This window comes from Cuculus canorus, chromosome 3 (genome assembly GCF_017976375.1).
Source record: "Cuculus canorus isolate bCucCan1 chromosome 3, bCucCan1.pri, whole genome shotgun sequence".
Classification (NCBI taxonomy): domain Eukaryota; kingdom Metazoa; phylum Chordata; class Aves; order Cuculiformes; family Cuculidae; genus Cuculus; species Cuculus canorus.
In genome coordinates this window covers 66,259,164-66,276,776 of record NC_071403.1, presented here as the reverse complement: position 1 = coordinate 66,276,776, position 17,613 = coordinate 66,259,164, and the positions used below count along the sequence as shown (strand labels likewise).

At 38.3% G+C, this 17,613-nt stretch overlaps 1 protein-coding gene across 3 annotated transcripts in view; it reads left to right on the top strand.

Moving 5' to 3' along the window:
• ASAP2 (ArfGAP with SH3 domain, ankyrin repeat and PH domain 2) overlaps positions 1–17,613 on the top strand; it is a 91,583-nt gene that overhangs the window by 16,087 nt on the left and 57,883 nt on the right. For all 3 annotated transcript variants that reach the window (XM_054061462.1, XM_054061461.1, XM_054061463.1), the window contains exons 2-3: positions 5,953–6,025; positions 9,863–10,008. In XM_054061462.1, coding sequence (XP_053917437.1) covers positions 5,953–6,025; positions 9,863–10,008 — 219 coding nt within the window. The remainder of the gene's footprint in view (positions 1–5,952; positions 6,026–9,862; positions 10,009–17,613) is intronic.

Genomic DNA, 17,613 nt, shown 5'->3' with positions numbered 1-17,613 from the left:
AACTTGCTTGGAAAATCCTAGCATGAATTGCAATGTAAAAAAAAAAAAAATCACATTGCGAGGAAGTTTAAGTTTGGGGGTTTTGTGTTTATGATCGTGTGTGGTAGCTGCAGAGAGAGAAACTAATTGAAGGTATAGCAAGAAAAATGAAAAAATACAGATTTTTCAAGTGTAGCAGGTAAACTTTGACATCTTTTGTACTCTTTTTCACTGCATAGCTGTAGGTTGTAAGGTAAAAACAGTTTTCAAACTAAACCATATTTCTGTGCCATTTTAAGAGACATTAGTGATGTATTTTTGAAGAAGCGCACCAGGCTTGTTAATAAATTTCCCAACATTTATGTATTTTAATCCAATACTGCCATTTATTTAGCAGTCTTGAAATTCATGTCATGAGAACAAGATCAATACCAGGCTGACGATAGCATATGTTTTAGACTTGTCAAACAAGTAATCTCTATGATCTCTAGGTGTGCTACAGCAACACCACATAGATTCTGGTGTAAAAAGTAATTTACCTTGTGAATGGTTTCACAACATTAATATTAAAAGTCACATAAAAGTAAATGAACAGAAAACATAAATACTGGATTTGAAAAATATTGTGCTGACAAGAGCAAGCTCAAGAGGGTCACTTGAGTTTGTTTCAGTTCATGCTGCGTAGCAGCACTTCTACAATTATGTATCTTCATTTCTAGTGTACTGGGTAAAATTCTTGTGTTTTCCCTTCACTCAAATATATGTTTACTCTTTTTAACAAAAGAGAGGTTTGAAGACTGGTCAGTAGAAACTGAGTGGGACTAGGAAAATTATTTATATGGCCACTTTGACTACCTTGTGCTGAAATAAGCGGGTGCCAAAACAAACAGCTGTGCAAGAGTTTTATTGAGTCAAAATGAGAAGCATTACACCAGAGGGTAAAATGATCCCACCATGTGAATTACATGGTCACTCTTCTTCTGGTTCAGAAGTTTACAAGGCATTTTAATTGGGTAAAAGGAAATTCTGGAATGCACAACATCAGAAGGCACTTTAAATTTCACTGCTTCTGGTACTGTACTGAAAGCGCACAAAGGACCTAAATTGGGGAGGGCAGCATTTTGATGTGCGCGCGCGTCAGTGTAGTGTGTGTGTGTTCATGAAACAAATGCAGGATTAAAACTCAAAGTATGATAAAGCTACAGTTATAGTTAAACTGATATCTAAGTGTTAAGATTTGGACAGAGAAAAGGATGAGAAAATGTGAAGAACAGTTCTCAAGACCAAGAGCTGACGTTTTCAAGTTTTATGCTGAAATGACTCCTTTGGAACACAAGTGGTGCGTAAGCACCCATGTTTTTTGGTTAAACAAAGGCAAAGTCTCTCTCCCTATTTTTTGGTCTATAAGCAAGCCTAAAATACAGTATTAAAGATGCAGAGTTTTTCAATATTTTGTCTGTCTGTAGGCACGCGTAGCCACTCTTAAATGCATCATTATGAAAAGATTTCATGAAGGAAGGAGGACTAGAAGAAACGTACAGGAGAAAGTCTGGTTTCTGACCACAATAAGAAACAACATAATCTTTCATACATTTATTCAGGTCCCTCTTAACAATGGCTACATATCTGATAGCTTTTATCTCCTCTTTGGAAACCTTTCCAGCATTGTTTTTCCCAATTCGCAGTTGTGGTTTGTTGAGGTACAGCTTTTACTCAGCTGTTCTTATGCTAACGTTGTTTAGCTTAAATATTTCCTGGTGTTTATCCATTTTTCCTCTTCATTACCACCCGTAAGGAATCTAGGTAGGACCCTTTACGTTTAGAAGAGAGAAGTCTCCCTGCAGCCCTTTTGCCAGGGTGACTGAGCCAGCACAAGATATAGGCAATTACTGTTGTATTATCCAAGCGAAATTGTAGTGATCATTAGTTGCCTAGATAATTGCCCAGACACCCTTGAGTGACTGGGGATCATTTCAGGAAGATAACCTGTTCTTCCTACATTTTGTGCTTTTCAATTTTTAAAAATAATTTATTTATTTTAGCATTTTGTGCCCTTTATTTGTTTATGTAATAGGCACATTCTGATTCCCTCTAGCTATCTGCTTGGGCTAGCTGATATTAGGTTTGCTACAATTTAATCCCAGTAATCTAATTACAAAAACAGAGCAGTACAAATAAGACTTTTTATTCCATTCTTTACTTTACGTACTGGTGGATGAAAGCAACACCTACATTTCCTCCTACTTTGTGTCTGTAATTTTTCCCTAAGTGCTTACCAGAGTAAAAAATCCAGTGGTCTGGGGAGATGTGTAAGCTGTCGACTAACATTTTGGACCTACATTTCAAAGAGTATGTAGTGTCCAATGACATTGTTGTTGCTCTTTTCCATGTCTTTGCTGGAAGGAGATTTTTTTATATCTTATGTTTTTGTCTTTCATGGCTATATCACTTTGGCATCTTGTTGTCATTCTGCAGTCATCTGGTAAGCCAAACCCTTCTGCTCTCGCTTAGGTTTTTTCTGACTAATCTCTTAGTTCATATATATATTTTTCCCTTGAATACACAACTTCTCAGTCTTCACTGTTGAATTTTGTCCTATTCTTATCAATCACATCAATGAATTGAATCAACAATAAAACACTTGTATTTTTCAAGAATGAAACATAAATTATTTTTGTGACAGTTCGTTCATTTTGATAATTAGACTGTTTACCTTTTATATGTGATTGTGACTGCATGGAATAATGAGTGTCACAAATTGCTTCAGTTCCTCACTTTTATTGTTGTTTTTCTTTTTTGTCTGGGAGAGGGAAAAATAACAAGTTGAGTCCATGTTGCCTTGATGCAAAGGGAGAGTACTTTGCTGCTGGGATCATTTTTCTTGGTTTTTCATGGCTTTGGAGTGGATCATCTACCTGAACAGAAGCTGAACTGAGTCCTCAGCTAGCAAAGTCAGTGGTAGCCGAGCAGTATTCAGTCTGCTTCAGTCGTATTGGTTCCGTGGATGTCTTGGGGAACTCAGTGTCTGCTGTCACCAAAAAAATACATTAGCAGTTTCCAGACAAAATGAACTTACAAAACCTGTTCTATTCAGGTGAATGAATATGTGCAGAAATGTTGGGATTAATGTAATGCTAAGGTGTATAAAAGAAAAAGTGTAGCTACTGAATTCTTGTTCAGAAATGTCCCTGGAGGATTCTCCACCAGGAGCACCTGGGTATGTTAGTCCTCCTACTCATTCCTGTTTTTCTCATTGTTTTTTTCCATTGGGTTGTGCTTTATCAAGGGGCTGCCTGATAGCCAGAGCTGGAAAGTTGATGCAACTGAAAAATAACTTTTCCCCTTGCTCTGACATTAGTTTTAATCACAGATCTCTTGTCTCCTCTAGTTTACAAAATATCCATGCAAGCACTTGCACTGACACAGCTGAAAATACAAGCAGAGGAAGAAGGGAGGAGCTATTGAAGCCTGACCTGGCTGTTCCATATGTTTCAGCACAGCAGAGCTTTTGGTTTTGCTTGTTTTATTGCCTGCAATACTGTCTGTGTTTTTTTGTTTTGGTTTGGTTTCTTTTCCTGTCATCCTTGTTTTGAGTTTTTATACGGACTGACTGGCTGAGGTAGCTGGATGCTTGAATTATTTGATTAATGAGAATAGGACAAAATTCAACAGTGAAGACTGTGAAGTTGTGTATCCAAGGGAAAATTATATATGTGAACTAGGAGATTAGTCAGGAAAAAACTACGGAAAGGGGATTAGTTTACCAGATGACTGCAGAATAACAACAGGGTGCCAAAGTGATACAGCCATGAAAAACAAAACTGTGAAGACATAGGAAATTTCCTTCCACCAAGGACAACAAAGTCATTGGATACTACATACTCTTTGAAATGTAATTCAGATGGTGCATTAGGGGCGTTACCTATGTTTCAGTTATCATTTCTGTGGGACCCTGGCTGTGCCGTGCCTTACAGGTTTGCTCTTCTACAGCCTAGTCCCAGTGAAAGCAGGAGTTGGTTGAGAGTAGTTGCAAACCGGAGTGATGACTTTGGTTGAGGAGGAGGACTTGAAGTTTTTGCCTTACTGAGAGTCTGTGCTTTCTGTCTGAGGGAGTCAATGGGTCTACCTGGATCCCTGACTATGACAGTACAAGTGCTTCATAATTCATCCAATGTGTTTATCCTTCCAACACTTCCCTTTTCTAAGTTGTACTTATTTCTTTTCTTCTCCCTCTCCCCCAAACTAATGTGCAGAGATTAAGTAATCTGTCAACTGCACGCACAAATCTGAAGCTTAGCTGGGAACTGAATCTGTAACTTTTAAGTCTCTGGCTGTCGGCATTCTCTTTGGGCTGTTATTTGTAATGCTTATAGCTGAAGACATTCCTTTTGCTTTGTCTCCAAGAGGGTAATTGCCCTTTGATGCAGTTGTCGATGAAATTATCATTCCTCTGTTGTCAGCTGATCTGATGGTGCTTTTCTGAGGTTATTTTTAGAAATCACTGAATACAGAATGAAGTAGTTTACTTTGTGTACTCCCATCCAGACAGGTGACTGATCTAACCGTTGAGATTGCACTGTATACAGGTTTGTTGTAGTGGAAGCAATTCAAATTGCTGAAGAGGGTGAATAGAGCTGTGTGACCTCAATGGACTTTTTTAGTTTTGTTTTTTTTTTCCCCACTTCCTCTGTACTTCGAAATTCCAGGTGAAAACACCTCTACTCTTCTGCTAATGTGTTTCAGGTATGAACTGTAAAAATGCTAGAGGTAAAACTTCCAATGGATATAGCAATACTATGATGCTATAACGTTAACACTAAGGCAATGTCTAAATCTGTTTCTATGGAATGCTGCAGAGATTTTTGCCTGGCCGTTTATGGTCTGAATGGTTTCAATTTAAGAATACTCCCATAAATATGAGGGTTAATATTTCTTTTTTCATTCAGTATGCTAAAATGACTGGATAGGGTCCTAGGGACTGACTTTTCTGCATCATATCCTTACACATTATTAGCAATAAAACAATGGTAGGTCAGACGTGTAGCTGTCAGGATTCACTGAAATCTCTTGAATTAAAACTGGAATGAATTTGGTGTTTTTTGTTTGCTTTTTTAGTGTGTATCATGCTAAGCAGCTCTTGGTGTAATATTATTTCTAGTGTTCCATGTTCTTCAATGGGATCTAAAGACATCACCATTTCTAGAACTCATATTTAAATTTTCTTACAGTTTCACAAAGGTGCTTTTTTTGGGGGGGGATGGGGGGGTTAGATGATGCATATAACCATAATTCTGCTTCTCTATTCTGGAACAATTATGTGTTTTTGAGTCTGTCCGTATTTCACTCAGTAAGCAAAATGGTTGCCTGGTTCCACTTCTTTCTTTGAAACAGATTGGTTATAAGTGCTTGAGTATTCCGGACAGGATTTAAACGTGAATTTTATGTTGTGTTGGTGAAAGCTTTGCCTAGTGATAAGATGTGTAAAAGATATTTGAGAGAGATGCAGTTTTGTTCACCATCTCAGTAAGAAAGATCAAATAGTTGGGAGTGCAATTAATTAACTAAATTATCCAGGAAATCTGAAATTAAATTCCATTTTTAATATTCTGCCTGGGGAAGTGCTATTTCTTTTGTTTCTTCAGCGATATCAGGACATATGATGGATTGAAACTGATTTAAGCTTCTTCAATAATTTAACATAAGAAAAAGATATTGTGTAAATAGTTTCACTTTAGATGGTGCTGAGTATATGTCATGCTGGTCACCAGCTAAAAAGGGAAGATGTATTTTTGTGGTCAAGGGGACAGAATAGGTTGTATGGATGGGGGTGGGAGCAACTGGCAAGTAATTTACTAATTACAGAAGTAAAATTAACTAACAAGAAAGCGTTGTAATTACAGAGGGTTTCCAGGGCACAGTTTTACCAGAGGACAATTCAGTATTTCACATTTTAATTTTCCTCTTTTGTTTTAGGCCCTGGATGTTGACCGAACTGTTCTCTATAAAATGAAAAAATCTGTCAAAGCCATAAACATATCTGGTCTGGGTAAGTACTTGATAATTCCTGGTAGTTCATGTTCGTAAAATTTTGAGATTTAAAGAGTCAGCTGTCTTACTGAATCGGAAAGAGTTCTAGGAACAGTTCGGAGAAGAGAAAAATGTATGTTTTAAAAAGAAGTCATGAATTAGCTTTTGATCATGAGCTCAGTAAGGGTGAAATTTTGGGAGGTAGCTGAACCAGTCTAGCTGATGTGCTGCTTCGAACTGGGGAAGCCAGGCTTTCCTCTTCCTACCAGATCTGGTCTACCAGCTTCTTCTGCCACCCCTGGTGCATGGCAGATCCCTAGATGAAATTTTTAGCTCTTATAAAGTTGCGTATATAGTGAGATCAATTTAACTGGTATTAGATGAGCAGCTGGAATAGTATGGCTCATGTGTTATGGAGAGCTGAGGGCATGGGAGACGTGAAATTACTCTCTTTGGCAGCAATAAGAAGCTACTTTGGCTCTACTACTTTATGAAACCTCACCCTTCCTAGTGGCTTCCAGTTAGGTGTGTTTAGAACTTCATGACAAGACTGAGCTGAGGAGCTGTCATGGTGCACATTTTTATTGTCATGGTGCACAAAGTTAGATATTTATTTTACAATGCTGATAAAAATACAAAGAACTATTGCTGTGTGCATTTTAATGTGTGTGCCAATCTCATGGGGTTTTGTGTGTTTATCTTCTCTGAAAAAAATAACTGAAGCTTTTGTTTTTGTGGACAGCAGCATTTTGTGAATAAGAAACAGTATTTGTTTTTGTTGATAAGACAGCATTTTGTTGGCTTTTGTATGCGCAATAGATGGGCCTGGCAACCTTGGAGATCCACCAGTATATGACAGAATTTGTGGGCATGTTGGTGTTCAGATGTAAAGTTGTAACAAGAATTGCTGTTATGGTATAATTCTTATCAGCTAATTGAAAGGTAGTTTGTTCTTGCCTAACCTAATGAAGGTGTTATCTTTGGATTGTGGTGGGCCCAGTTGGAGATTCATCTGGAGCCGTCACCTGTTGCGTATTTATTTGGCACCCTTTCTTCTGTGTTTTTTTTGTATAATGTTTGAGTGCCTGACTGTGCCTTCTACTCATTGTGCTCATTAGAGCGTGGTAGTATAAAATAAGTACCTTGCCATGTTTTTACATTCATGCTGCCCAGTCTTGACAGTAAAGATTTGGAGGCATTTATCTTCCATCAGCAAAAATATCACTAGCCCAGCAACTTGCCAGCTGTTGGGGTTTCTTTTGACAAAACAAAACCTGTGGGGCTGCACTGGTAAGAACACAGCTACTGGATTTTTCCCTGAGTATTAATTATACATGTTTTGGCTTTCTTTTTTAATGTGTGAATTTTGAAAACATTAGATAATGACTCCTATTTGTACACTATTTACTTTCTTACTTTAGAAAAGACTCTAAACCTTCAAATAAACCTGGCTCAGATATCTTTTTTTTTTTAATAAATTCCAAACCTTTTGTTTGTAAGAAACTTAAAATCCACCAGGAAGAAACTGTAGGGCAAGGAGAAAAAGCTTTTGTAAAGCTCCATGAAAAAAACATCCTTGTGTTCTTCAGAAGCGCTTGTGGAGTCCCAGCTCAGCTGCCAGCACTGCTGCAGTAACTACCATTAGCATTCTGGGGAATGTCTCAGAACCGCTGCGAAGCTGCTGGGTTTGTTGACTTTGTTTAATCTGATACATAAATCCAGAAGAACGGTCCCTAGGATACTGTGGAACAGAAAACTCGTGCAAGAGCTATATGGACTAGAAAGCTCTTGTTTCCTAAAGTAAAAAGCCAGCATGACTCGGCTGCTGATTGCACACATAACTACAACAATTAATGCTAGCAGCCTTTTCACCTTCTTTTCATACAATTGCAGCTTTCTGGTTTTGCTGTATGAATTGTTCCCTGACCTCCACCCTCTCCTGGCTTCAGATACACAAAGCTGGATGCAGGAAGCAGTAAGAATGCAGAAAGCAATATGGAAATAATTAATTCACCTGACAGGGTAGTTGTGTGAACTACAGGAGCCGTGACCTACCACATTGGTTTTTTTGCTGTCTGCTGTGCCAGTTTGTTCTGGGCTTGATCAGGTGTGTGTACATCACACAGTAGTATAAGTTGAATGTTCTTACATGATCCTGCAGCTCAAGCAGCAAAGAGCTTGATAAGCGCTCAGCCCCTGCTGTTGATACTGAGGAAAAATAAGTACAGTTCAGTGTCAGGACTGAGTTTTTAGATTGAATGGATATGTTCAAACTGGCTTAGAGGCTGCAAATTCAAGCGCTCAGGGTAGAATCTTCTAGAATTAATACTGTTTGTGCAACTTCCTTTCTGTGTGTACATTGTAACAGTCTTATACACAATATTATACCACTGTTCCACAGGGGTTGGAAATTACAGAAACCTGTAGCTACTTAAGGGATGAAGTTCTTGAATGTCTGTCCAAATAGCAATGTGAGCAGACAGGCTTGTTGTTAAGTTGGACTGTGCTAGATTTATTGAACAGATTGTATAACTAATTCATAGACGTTTAGAGAAAGGACATTGCATCAAGGATCCTTTGGATATTAAATACATTGACTTATACAGATGGGTTTGAAATGAAACAGGATCATTGCTTGTCTGAACAGATTAATCCTCTCTAAATAATCTTCAGGATTTATGCTGGTCTCATTTAATGACCAAGAAAGGCTTTGTTCTTATTAATGCATAATTTGTTTTCTAGGGTGTTTGGTTTTTTTCCTGACTTCCTTTAAAGGGGTAGAAATTGGTCACAGCTAGAATAAGACATAAGCAACTTTAACTTTCTCAGGTACCAGCTTGGTCTGCTTTGTTCATGTGTGCAAGCTTGACATGGTCACTGAGCTTGGATTCAGATAGACTTTTGGTTTTATTCCACCGATCAGATTGACAGGGATGTTTTATGCCTGCCTACACAAGCAAGTAATCTGGTATCCTAGGAGTGGATAGGTAGGTCGAAGTAGTTTAGACTTAGGCCCCTCAGATTTCATCTCATATATGGTAACCTACAAAATGTGCAGCTCAATGCTTTCTGAGGGGCAGAAGCATTAGATGTGTTTAGATGACTTGCAGTGATGCAGCCCACACAGTCATTCAGAACCTGCTGAAGTCTGTCTCAAGCACTGTATCACTTCTGGGGCAGAGCTTCATTGTCTCTGAAAAGAATCTAGTTGTTGTGAACCAGAAATGCTTCTAGAACTGAGCTGGCCTGTGGTAAATGCAGACTGCAAGAATTTGCTTCAGATCCCCACTGCTGCTCTGAATCGGAGAGGTGACACAGATACGGGTGTTGTCCTCATCTGTAGGAGAGTTCATAGTCCCATTTCCTAAGATGACCCGAGAGTCTTACTTGATCTGCTGCCTTCTGTTGTAGAGATCCAGGATGTTGCCAACACACTTGATCTCCTCTCTTTCTTATTTCAGCATCTAGTTAAACATAACAGCACACAGTTAAAATTAGAGAGCGCTAATAAGAGTCTAAAATTTCACTGTAGGAGTTGGGAATTGCTGTGCAGTCTCCGTTATGGTGCAGTAATATTGTGGGTCTTTCTAGAGTAGATTCTTGTCAGGCGATTGTCTTGTCTTGATGACAACTTGTCCTTTGTACAGCATGTGGATAGATCCACATAAACCGGAATTAGTGAGTTAGGTCAGAATTCTGGCAACCCAACATTAAAATATAAGTACTAAATGTTTATTATGTCTGTAAACAATTTTTGCAAGAAATCCTCTGATTTTTTTTTTTTTAAAGAACTCAATTGTAATTTCAGAAGCCTTTTATCTATTGATGATATTTTCATGTTTTGCTCTTTTTGAAGCTCACGTGGAAAATGAAGAACAGTACACACAAGCACTGGAGAAATTTGGAGGCAACTGTGTTTGCAGGGATGACCCAGATTTGGGAACAGCGTTTTTAAAATTTTCTGTGTTTACAAAGGAATTAACTGCACTCTTCAAAAATTTGGTAAGAATTACTTAAGAAAAACATGTTGAAATTTGAAGGCCATTATAAAGGCTGTATTGCTGATTTATAACAGCTCTTCATGTTGAAGACAGTTTGTGCTTTAGCAACCACTGTAATTAAAAAAAAATCGAGAAAATGTCTCATGCCTTTCCCCTTGAAAAACCTGAAACACAACCCCCCCAAAAAATAACAACAAGGAAGCCCAGAACAAAACCCAAAAAGCCAAACCACCACAAAAACCCAAACAAACCTAGCCAAAACCTCTCTTCCAACAATTCTTATGCCTAAAAGCTTCCCACAATGAAGTAGTTATAACACGGTTTATAAAACATACATACCAAATTGCTTAAAAATTGTGAAACCAGCACTAGCCAATTTGGTTTACTCTGTGTTCATGTTGCTTCTGGTTTACTTTTTACACTTTCCATTTGTATTTATAAAGGGAGATTTTTGTGTCCCTGGAAGAGAGTCTCTTGTTCTCAGGGAAGAGAGTCAGGAAAACAAAATCAAACATAATGCTATAATGACAGTAGTGTCCACTGGGGACCAGTCCTGAAACTGAAGCCAGTAAGGCTTAAAAGCACTCTTTAGTGAGCCAAATGGGATGGAGCCAAATGGAAGAACGTGAGTTTTAATTATGAATGGAGAATTTTCAGCCTCAATTTCACATTAATCAGAGGGCACAAAAGGAGCAGATTCTGACTACATTCTACTAGCAAGAGCTTTCCCATGTCTGAGTAAGCCTGAGATTTACTTGAAACCATACAACTCTTAAACCCGGGGCAGGGAAGGGGAGGTGACCCAGATTCCTACAAGCGCTTAAAAAGTCTCTGCTTGCTGAAATCAATAGCATGGGCACATCGAATGCTTTTGTGACTCTCGACCAAATGTCTGTAGTTTGCAGCCAGCTGGTCATAATCGGTTCTTCGGGGTATGTTTCCAGCTGATGGGATTTAGGGCAGACCCATTCACTCCCTGGTGCTGTTCTCTCTTTTTACTCAATCATGATATTGATGAGAGAGAATCTACCCCCAAATGTATTTATCAGCAGTGAAATGTATTTCATATTTGTCATGTTGATTTGAATATCTCTAGTTGTACAAATATTATCTGAGATTGCGTATCAGGAGAGGCATCCTTACTGAAGTGTGAGTCAGTCAGTTATCCTGAGTCTCCCGTACACTGCTCATCCGAGAAGGGAAATAGAATGGATCTTCTAATTGATACCTTCTGTTGACTAAAACCCCCTCTCTATCATATATTAATTGCAAGATGGTGACTTCATTAGGCAAATGGACATGGGAAATGTGATGTTTAGGTGGTTTTAAAAAGCAATCTACTAAAAGCTGTACCATGCCCAGAAAAATCCTTTTAATGTATTATATTTCAAGAAGAAATATTATAAAAAAAGCTAAAAAATGTTGCCATTTAACCAAAAGATTTAACTATTTGTTCTCTTAGAAACAGTAATTGCTATATTTGCAAAATATTTCTGGCAAGAATAACTTTTCTTCCACAAACTGGAAAGGAAAATAAACTCAAATATCTGTAGGAAGCAGGTTGCATGTTTGTATTACATTTTCTTATCCACGTAAGCTTTTTGTGTGTCTTCTCTGAGGAATATTTCTGAATCTTTTTGCTGTGTACTGCTTTATCACTAGCAATCACTATGTATTTTTGCTTCAGTTTGTATGTGTAAGAAGAGGGTATATAATGAGAAATTAGCTATGTCTTTAGTTTTTCTCAGTTTGTGGTTCTTATTTTCTCTGCTTTTGAAGCAAATAATAATGTTACATGGACACTAATGTAATTGGTTTTTATTTACATTGCAATAGCATAGGCACCTGCTCTCTTCTTTATCACTGTCCGGTGAAGGACACATCTCTCTAAGGCTCTGCTCTTTCCTAATATGCATCATATCGTTGAGGTTTTGAAGTTTTTTGTTGTTTCCTGACTAGCAAAGGAAAACTGAAAAAATAAAGGAACCTCATGGTCTTTGAATTTGGTGTCTAAGAAAATAGCTTCCTTCAGAAAGAAATAGATACAAAAACCCACCCACGTGTAAACTCCATTCTTGCTTGAAAATGTGGTGTTTATAAACATGAATTCTAAAATTGTAAGAGAATTCTAAAACAAAAGTACAATTTCCTGTAACTTTGCCTATTAGAAGTTAATACTGCTAGAATAAATTGTTGGTGACTGATCACTTTGAATATCTATTTGTAAGTTCACTGATGGAGGTCTAGTGTTCTAAGACATTACAAAGATATTGGCTAGTGTAGAAAGCCCTATACAGTAGCTGGAAATAATCTGGGGTCTTATTTTTTTATAGTCATAGGCATATATGGAACACAAGCCCCATGCATTCTCACGTTGTGGGGAAGTGTTCAACTCTAAATGCTTTAAGCATGTTGTTGGTCAAAAAACATGGCTCTCTTCTGGTGTTTCTTTGTAGCACCCAACATATATTGGTTGTAACTCAAAAACACAGCCAGGGCTGTACTACCTGTGTTTTTAAAAAAACCCATTTTGAATGGTACTCTTTTTAAATAGACCCATCCCTGGAGTTTCACAGGGTGCTGAAATTTTGCAGAAGATTTTAGCTGGGGTGAGTGGGGAATACACCAGGAAGTGAGAAGTCATGTTCAGACTGGAGCAGATGCCAAAGCTATTAACATTGGCAAAGCTGTAGGGCTAGTGTCAAGTTTTTCTTTGTCATATATTTTGCTTTTGTTTCTAGAAGCTGATGTGTTCTGTCAGCTCTTGGCCTGGGTGGCATTTAGAGCTGTAACTCTAAAATGCTACTGCAAAAAGGTTTTCCTTAAATTTGTCTTTAGTAAGGTAAAGAAAAGCCATTCTAAAGTTGTTCTACTTAAAGAGGGGGTTAGGTTCTTGTTTTCTCTAATCCCTTTTAAAGATTTTCCCAAGTACTTTGATGTTTTCATGGCCTTATCAAGGCATCAATGTTTTAAAATATTTCATTAACAGCTGAAGTTTTTTTTTTTTTTTCTTAGGATCCAATTATTCAATTGTAAACTATCCAAGTTAAAGGTCACGTCTTGGGTTTTTATGTGTTTTGCTATGCTTCTTTCATGTGTGCACTTTTAAATAGTGCATAAAACTAAAAAAAAACCTTTGAAGAACTTTTGGCTTCTCACATTTGAAGTGATTTGTAAAACACATCTGTAAGGAAGAAATAAATTGGTATTTATGGTGTATCAAGTCCTTGTAACTACTCACTTTAGTCTTTCTATCATGTTACTTCCATTATTTGGATCAGTTTATGATCTATGCATTTATTTCTTCTCTTGCCATGGCTCAAATGTCAAGCTACAAATTGTTCTCCAACTTCTGGTATATAAATGTCTTTAAGAAGATGGAGTAATCAGTATGTCTTTTGGAAGTGAAATATCAGAAAAGAGTAGAGGCATTTTCAGAGGTAACACAGTACCTTTTGGGCATGTACAGTATTGCTTCTTGATGGTCACCTTGGTGTTAATTCTTGGTGGTCCAGTGACATCCATAGTTCCCGGGTAGGTTACATCTGTATGGCACTTGTTTATAGTGTTAATTACTTTGCCTTCTTAACAAATCTAGTGCCAAGTGATAAAGGTGTGAGTCTCGATGTGAAAAATGTTAAGACAAGGAAAGGCTGATTGCAACAGATTGCACATGAAATAATTTTTCCTTTAAATTCTGTTCTTAAATTGCTAAGAAGAAGAAATAAAATCTGCAGTCGCCCATCGTCTTTGTTGGCACTCCTTGAAAAAGGACTTGATCTGTGAAGATGAAGTGGCTATTTAAAAAATTCCATTTTATGTCTGTTCTTCTGCATACTCTCATCCTTCCTTTTTTATTTATTTAAATTTAAAGCTAATGAAACATGCTGAAGTGGGAGGACTGGAATCTGGTTATTTCCACTGTGTGGAAGGTAGCTCAGAGGAAGAGACTCCATGTGAGAAGTTTTTCTATTATTAATCCTTGGATTTTGAGCCTGGAAAATGGAAGAACAATGATAATATTTCTCTGACCATATGATCCTGTTGTACTTTATTTTTTAAATGTAAGGAGAAAGGTGATTTGCTTAAATGTGAAAGGTAACAAATAATGAAATAGAAGGGAACACCTTTTCTGTAGTATGTAGTGAACTTAAGAAACTTATGCCCAGAATTTCCTCTGGGATAATACGTCAGATGAAGGATTTAAAAATATGTTTGGTGCATGAACCTTCACAAGCATATTTTATTTAGAAGGACTCACCTTAGTTAAGTGCATATTTGAGGTTAGACTATTATATGTGACAATTAATGATTTAAGTTGTGTTGTTTCTGTTTATCACTCATACGCTTGAGAAAGGGTTGGCTTAATGGTGAGAGGAAAAAATTTTAAATCAAAACCCACTTTGATTTACGCGTGTAAAGATGTAAACTGAGATGTGATAATTCCTTCTTAGTGGCATGAGTTCAGCTCCAACTGGGATCTTATCTTTCTTTCTTTGCCAAAAAGATATTGATCCAACTGGAAGAAATACAGAGGACCGTAACAAAAACTGATCGGGGCTTGAATATGTTGATTTATGAATAAAGCTTAGAAGAATTGGAAGTGTACAGTTCGACTCACAGATAACTGTGATTGTGGAAGAGGAAATTAATAAATTGCATATAAGTGGGATCTCGGTGTGAAAAATATTAGATGAAGTGTTGCAGATGAAGTGTTGGAAGCTTACCACTTAGGTGTTTAACCTGGGTTAGAAAAATGTACCATTGGGAATTCTTTACTTGCCAGGAAGATGGGCTGGAATAACCTCAAGCCTCTTTCTTTTAAAGTTTTAAAGTTCTACGCTTTACGGTTTTAAGAATACCTTTTAAAAAACATCTCTCTGTCATTTTGTGCTTGCACTTCCTAGTGGAAAAGTCCCTAGCCTGTAGTTTGTGTAGCAGTGGTGGTACAGGGGCTGTTTCTAAGTAGTATGTGGTGGCAACTTCCAATATCTTGTGCAAAGGCAGTTTTCTAGGTAGCTGAGCCAGCAGCTCCTGTTCGCTGAACTCACGTTTCCTACGGCACACAAGGGTGGTGGGTGATGTCCCACCTCAGCCACCAGCCTGGAGGGATGCAGTGCAATGGGGCACAGCACCACACTACAGGTGAGGCAGGGAGGAGGCAGCATTGTGTCCTTTGCCTGCAGGAGGGAGGCATGGCGCAAAGGTGAAGTTTGTGCTATGAGGCTTTGTAACACAATTTTCTGAAGTCTTTTGTCTTGATGCAGATGAAGAAACTGTGTCTCATCTGTAGCAGATGTTCTGATTTCCACTTGCTCCCTGCTGGGTTGCTTGGCATTGTCCTACTAAAGCTCGCATCACTGGGAGAGCTTTTGGAAAGTAGTCAATCCAATAGTACTTGCCATTAAAAAATGAAAATAACTTAAACAATTCCAGCAGGTGGTACTGCTGTCACTCATACGCACCCATGTTCATTGGCGGTTGAGAAGCCCACAGACAAGTACATGAACCCACATCTAGAATTTAATAATGGAGATAGGACTCATATCATGCCCTGTTTGGCTGCCTTAATTTTAGTTTTAAGGGCTCCACTCTTTATCTGCATGTTAAGAAAAGTATTTCACTTTTTTCTCACATTTAGAAAACAAAATCTTTTGAAGTGCTGCAGACACCATTGTCTGAAGCTGTTCTGAAAGAGATCCGTTAAAATAGGCTTCGTTGTTTAGCCATGGGCTCTTCAACTGCTTGAAAATCTTCTTTCCTCTTTGCAAAGTTTGGCTTGGATGTTGCCTCTACCACTGCATCTGGCAGCTGTGTGTTTGTTTATTTTTATGTTCTCCCTCCTGCCATTTCTTCCTCTCCTCCTCTGAGCCTTCTCCAAGTTAGGAAGTTTTAATTTATTCCCCTGTCTCTGTCATCTTACCTTGTTGGAAGCTGTCAGAGGAAAACTGAGCCTGCCAAAGCAGCAGCCTTGGAAGTGGAAACGAGGTCAACTGTTTTTTTTTTTTCCTTTCTTTTTTTTTTTTTTGAAAACACGTGGAACTTGCCAGTGCTCCTGATACAGGATGACTTCAATTCCTGTGAAGCTTTCCTGCATCTTTGTGCATATCTTTTTAAAGAATGTTTTAAAATCTAAAATAGTCAAAATGCCGAGGCAGTTGTGTACTTTTTAGCTCCCTGTAAACACACAGAGTAGGAGCCACAGCATATTCAGTGCTTCTCCACGTGCTAAAAATGAGTCGGTATTTTTAGATAGCTAAGCTTTTTAAGAAAGATAGGGAAAACCCGTAAGATCTTCCTGCTGCTGATTAATAAATATGAGCAAGTATGATTTGAGACCTCATCTGGAGTATTGTGTCCAGTTCTGGAATCCTCAACATAAGAAGGATATGGAGCTGTTGCAACGGGTCCAGAGAAGGCTGCAAAGATGATCTAATGGCTGGAGCACCTTCCGTACGAGGACAGGCTGAGAGAGTTGGGCTTGTTCAGCCTGGAGAAGAGAAGGCTCTGATGAGACCTTATAGCGATCTTCCAGTCCCTGAAGGGGCTACAAGAAACCTGGGGAGGGGCTGTTTACAAACGCTCGGAGTGATAGGACTAGCGGCAATGAGTATAAAGTGGAGAGGGGCAGATTTAGTCTAGGTATGAGGAGGAATTTCTTCGCTATGAGAGTGGTGAGGCCCTGGCACGGGTTGCCCAGGGAAGCGATGGCTTGGACCTTGGAGGTGTTCAAGGCCAGGTTGGATGGGCCTTGGGCAGCCTGGTCTAGTGGGAGGTGTCCCTGCCCATATCAGGGGGTTGGAACTGAGTGATCTCTAAGGTACCTTCCAACCCAAACTCTTCTGTGAGTCTGTGATTCATCTAACTAGGTTAATAATGACGAGTTCATACATTATATATGTTCACGTTTGTTCCAAGTGAAATAGAAGCGCAGGGAATGCAGTAGGTTGGTAGTAATATGGAGGTGATAGCACACAGAAGGAATTGATTTGAATAGGCAAGTGTTCTCCAAACTTTTAAAAAGCATGTTGTTTTTTTTCTCCTATTCTTCTCTTAAAGTCACTTTGGACTTTCAGGTGCCGTGACTGGAATTTCTAGGAAACACCCAGAACTGTCTTGGAGGCTGATTGATGTTTATATGAATGTGTCTGAGTTAATAGTTGAGGGTGTGTCATTTCTTCTTTTTTGCCTTAAGGAAAAAGTTGTCTTGAGTCTGCTGTTGAGAAATGCTTTATGACTGCTTTGTGCTGAATTGTCTGGATTTGAAGAATAATTAAATGGAGGCTGTGAAAGTAACGATCTTTAGGTTAGGCCTTTTGACAGCATCGTACTAATAAAGTAGAAAACCACAGCAGAAAACTTTTCAAAGGATGAGATCTTAGATTAGAACTCTTCTGCTTCTCTGCCTGGGTCAGCTTTCTGGATGTGTGTTCCATTTGTCTTTTTCTATGAGTTTTTATTTTTTTACCCAAGTTCTGTGTGATTTAAACCTTTTCACTTATCTTCTCTATCTACAACGTATAATTTTATTAACTTTGAACATGGCTGTGTTGGCATACAGATGTTGTAATATTGCTAAGAACATAATAAGGTCGATTGTTTCCAG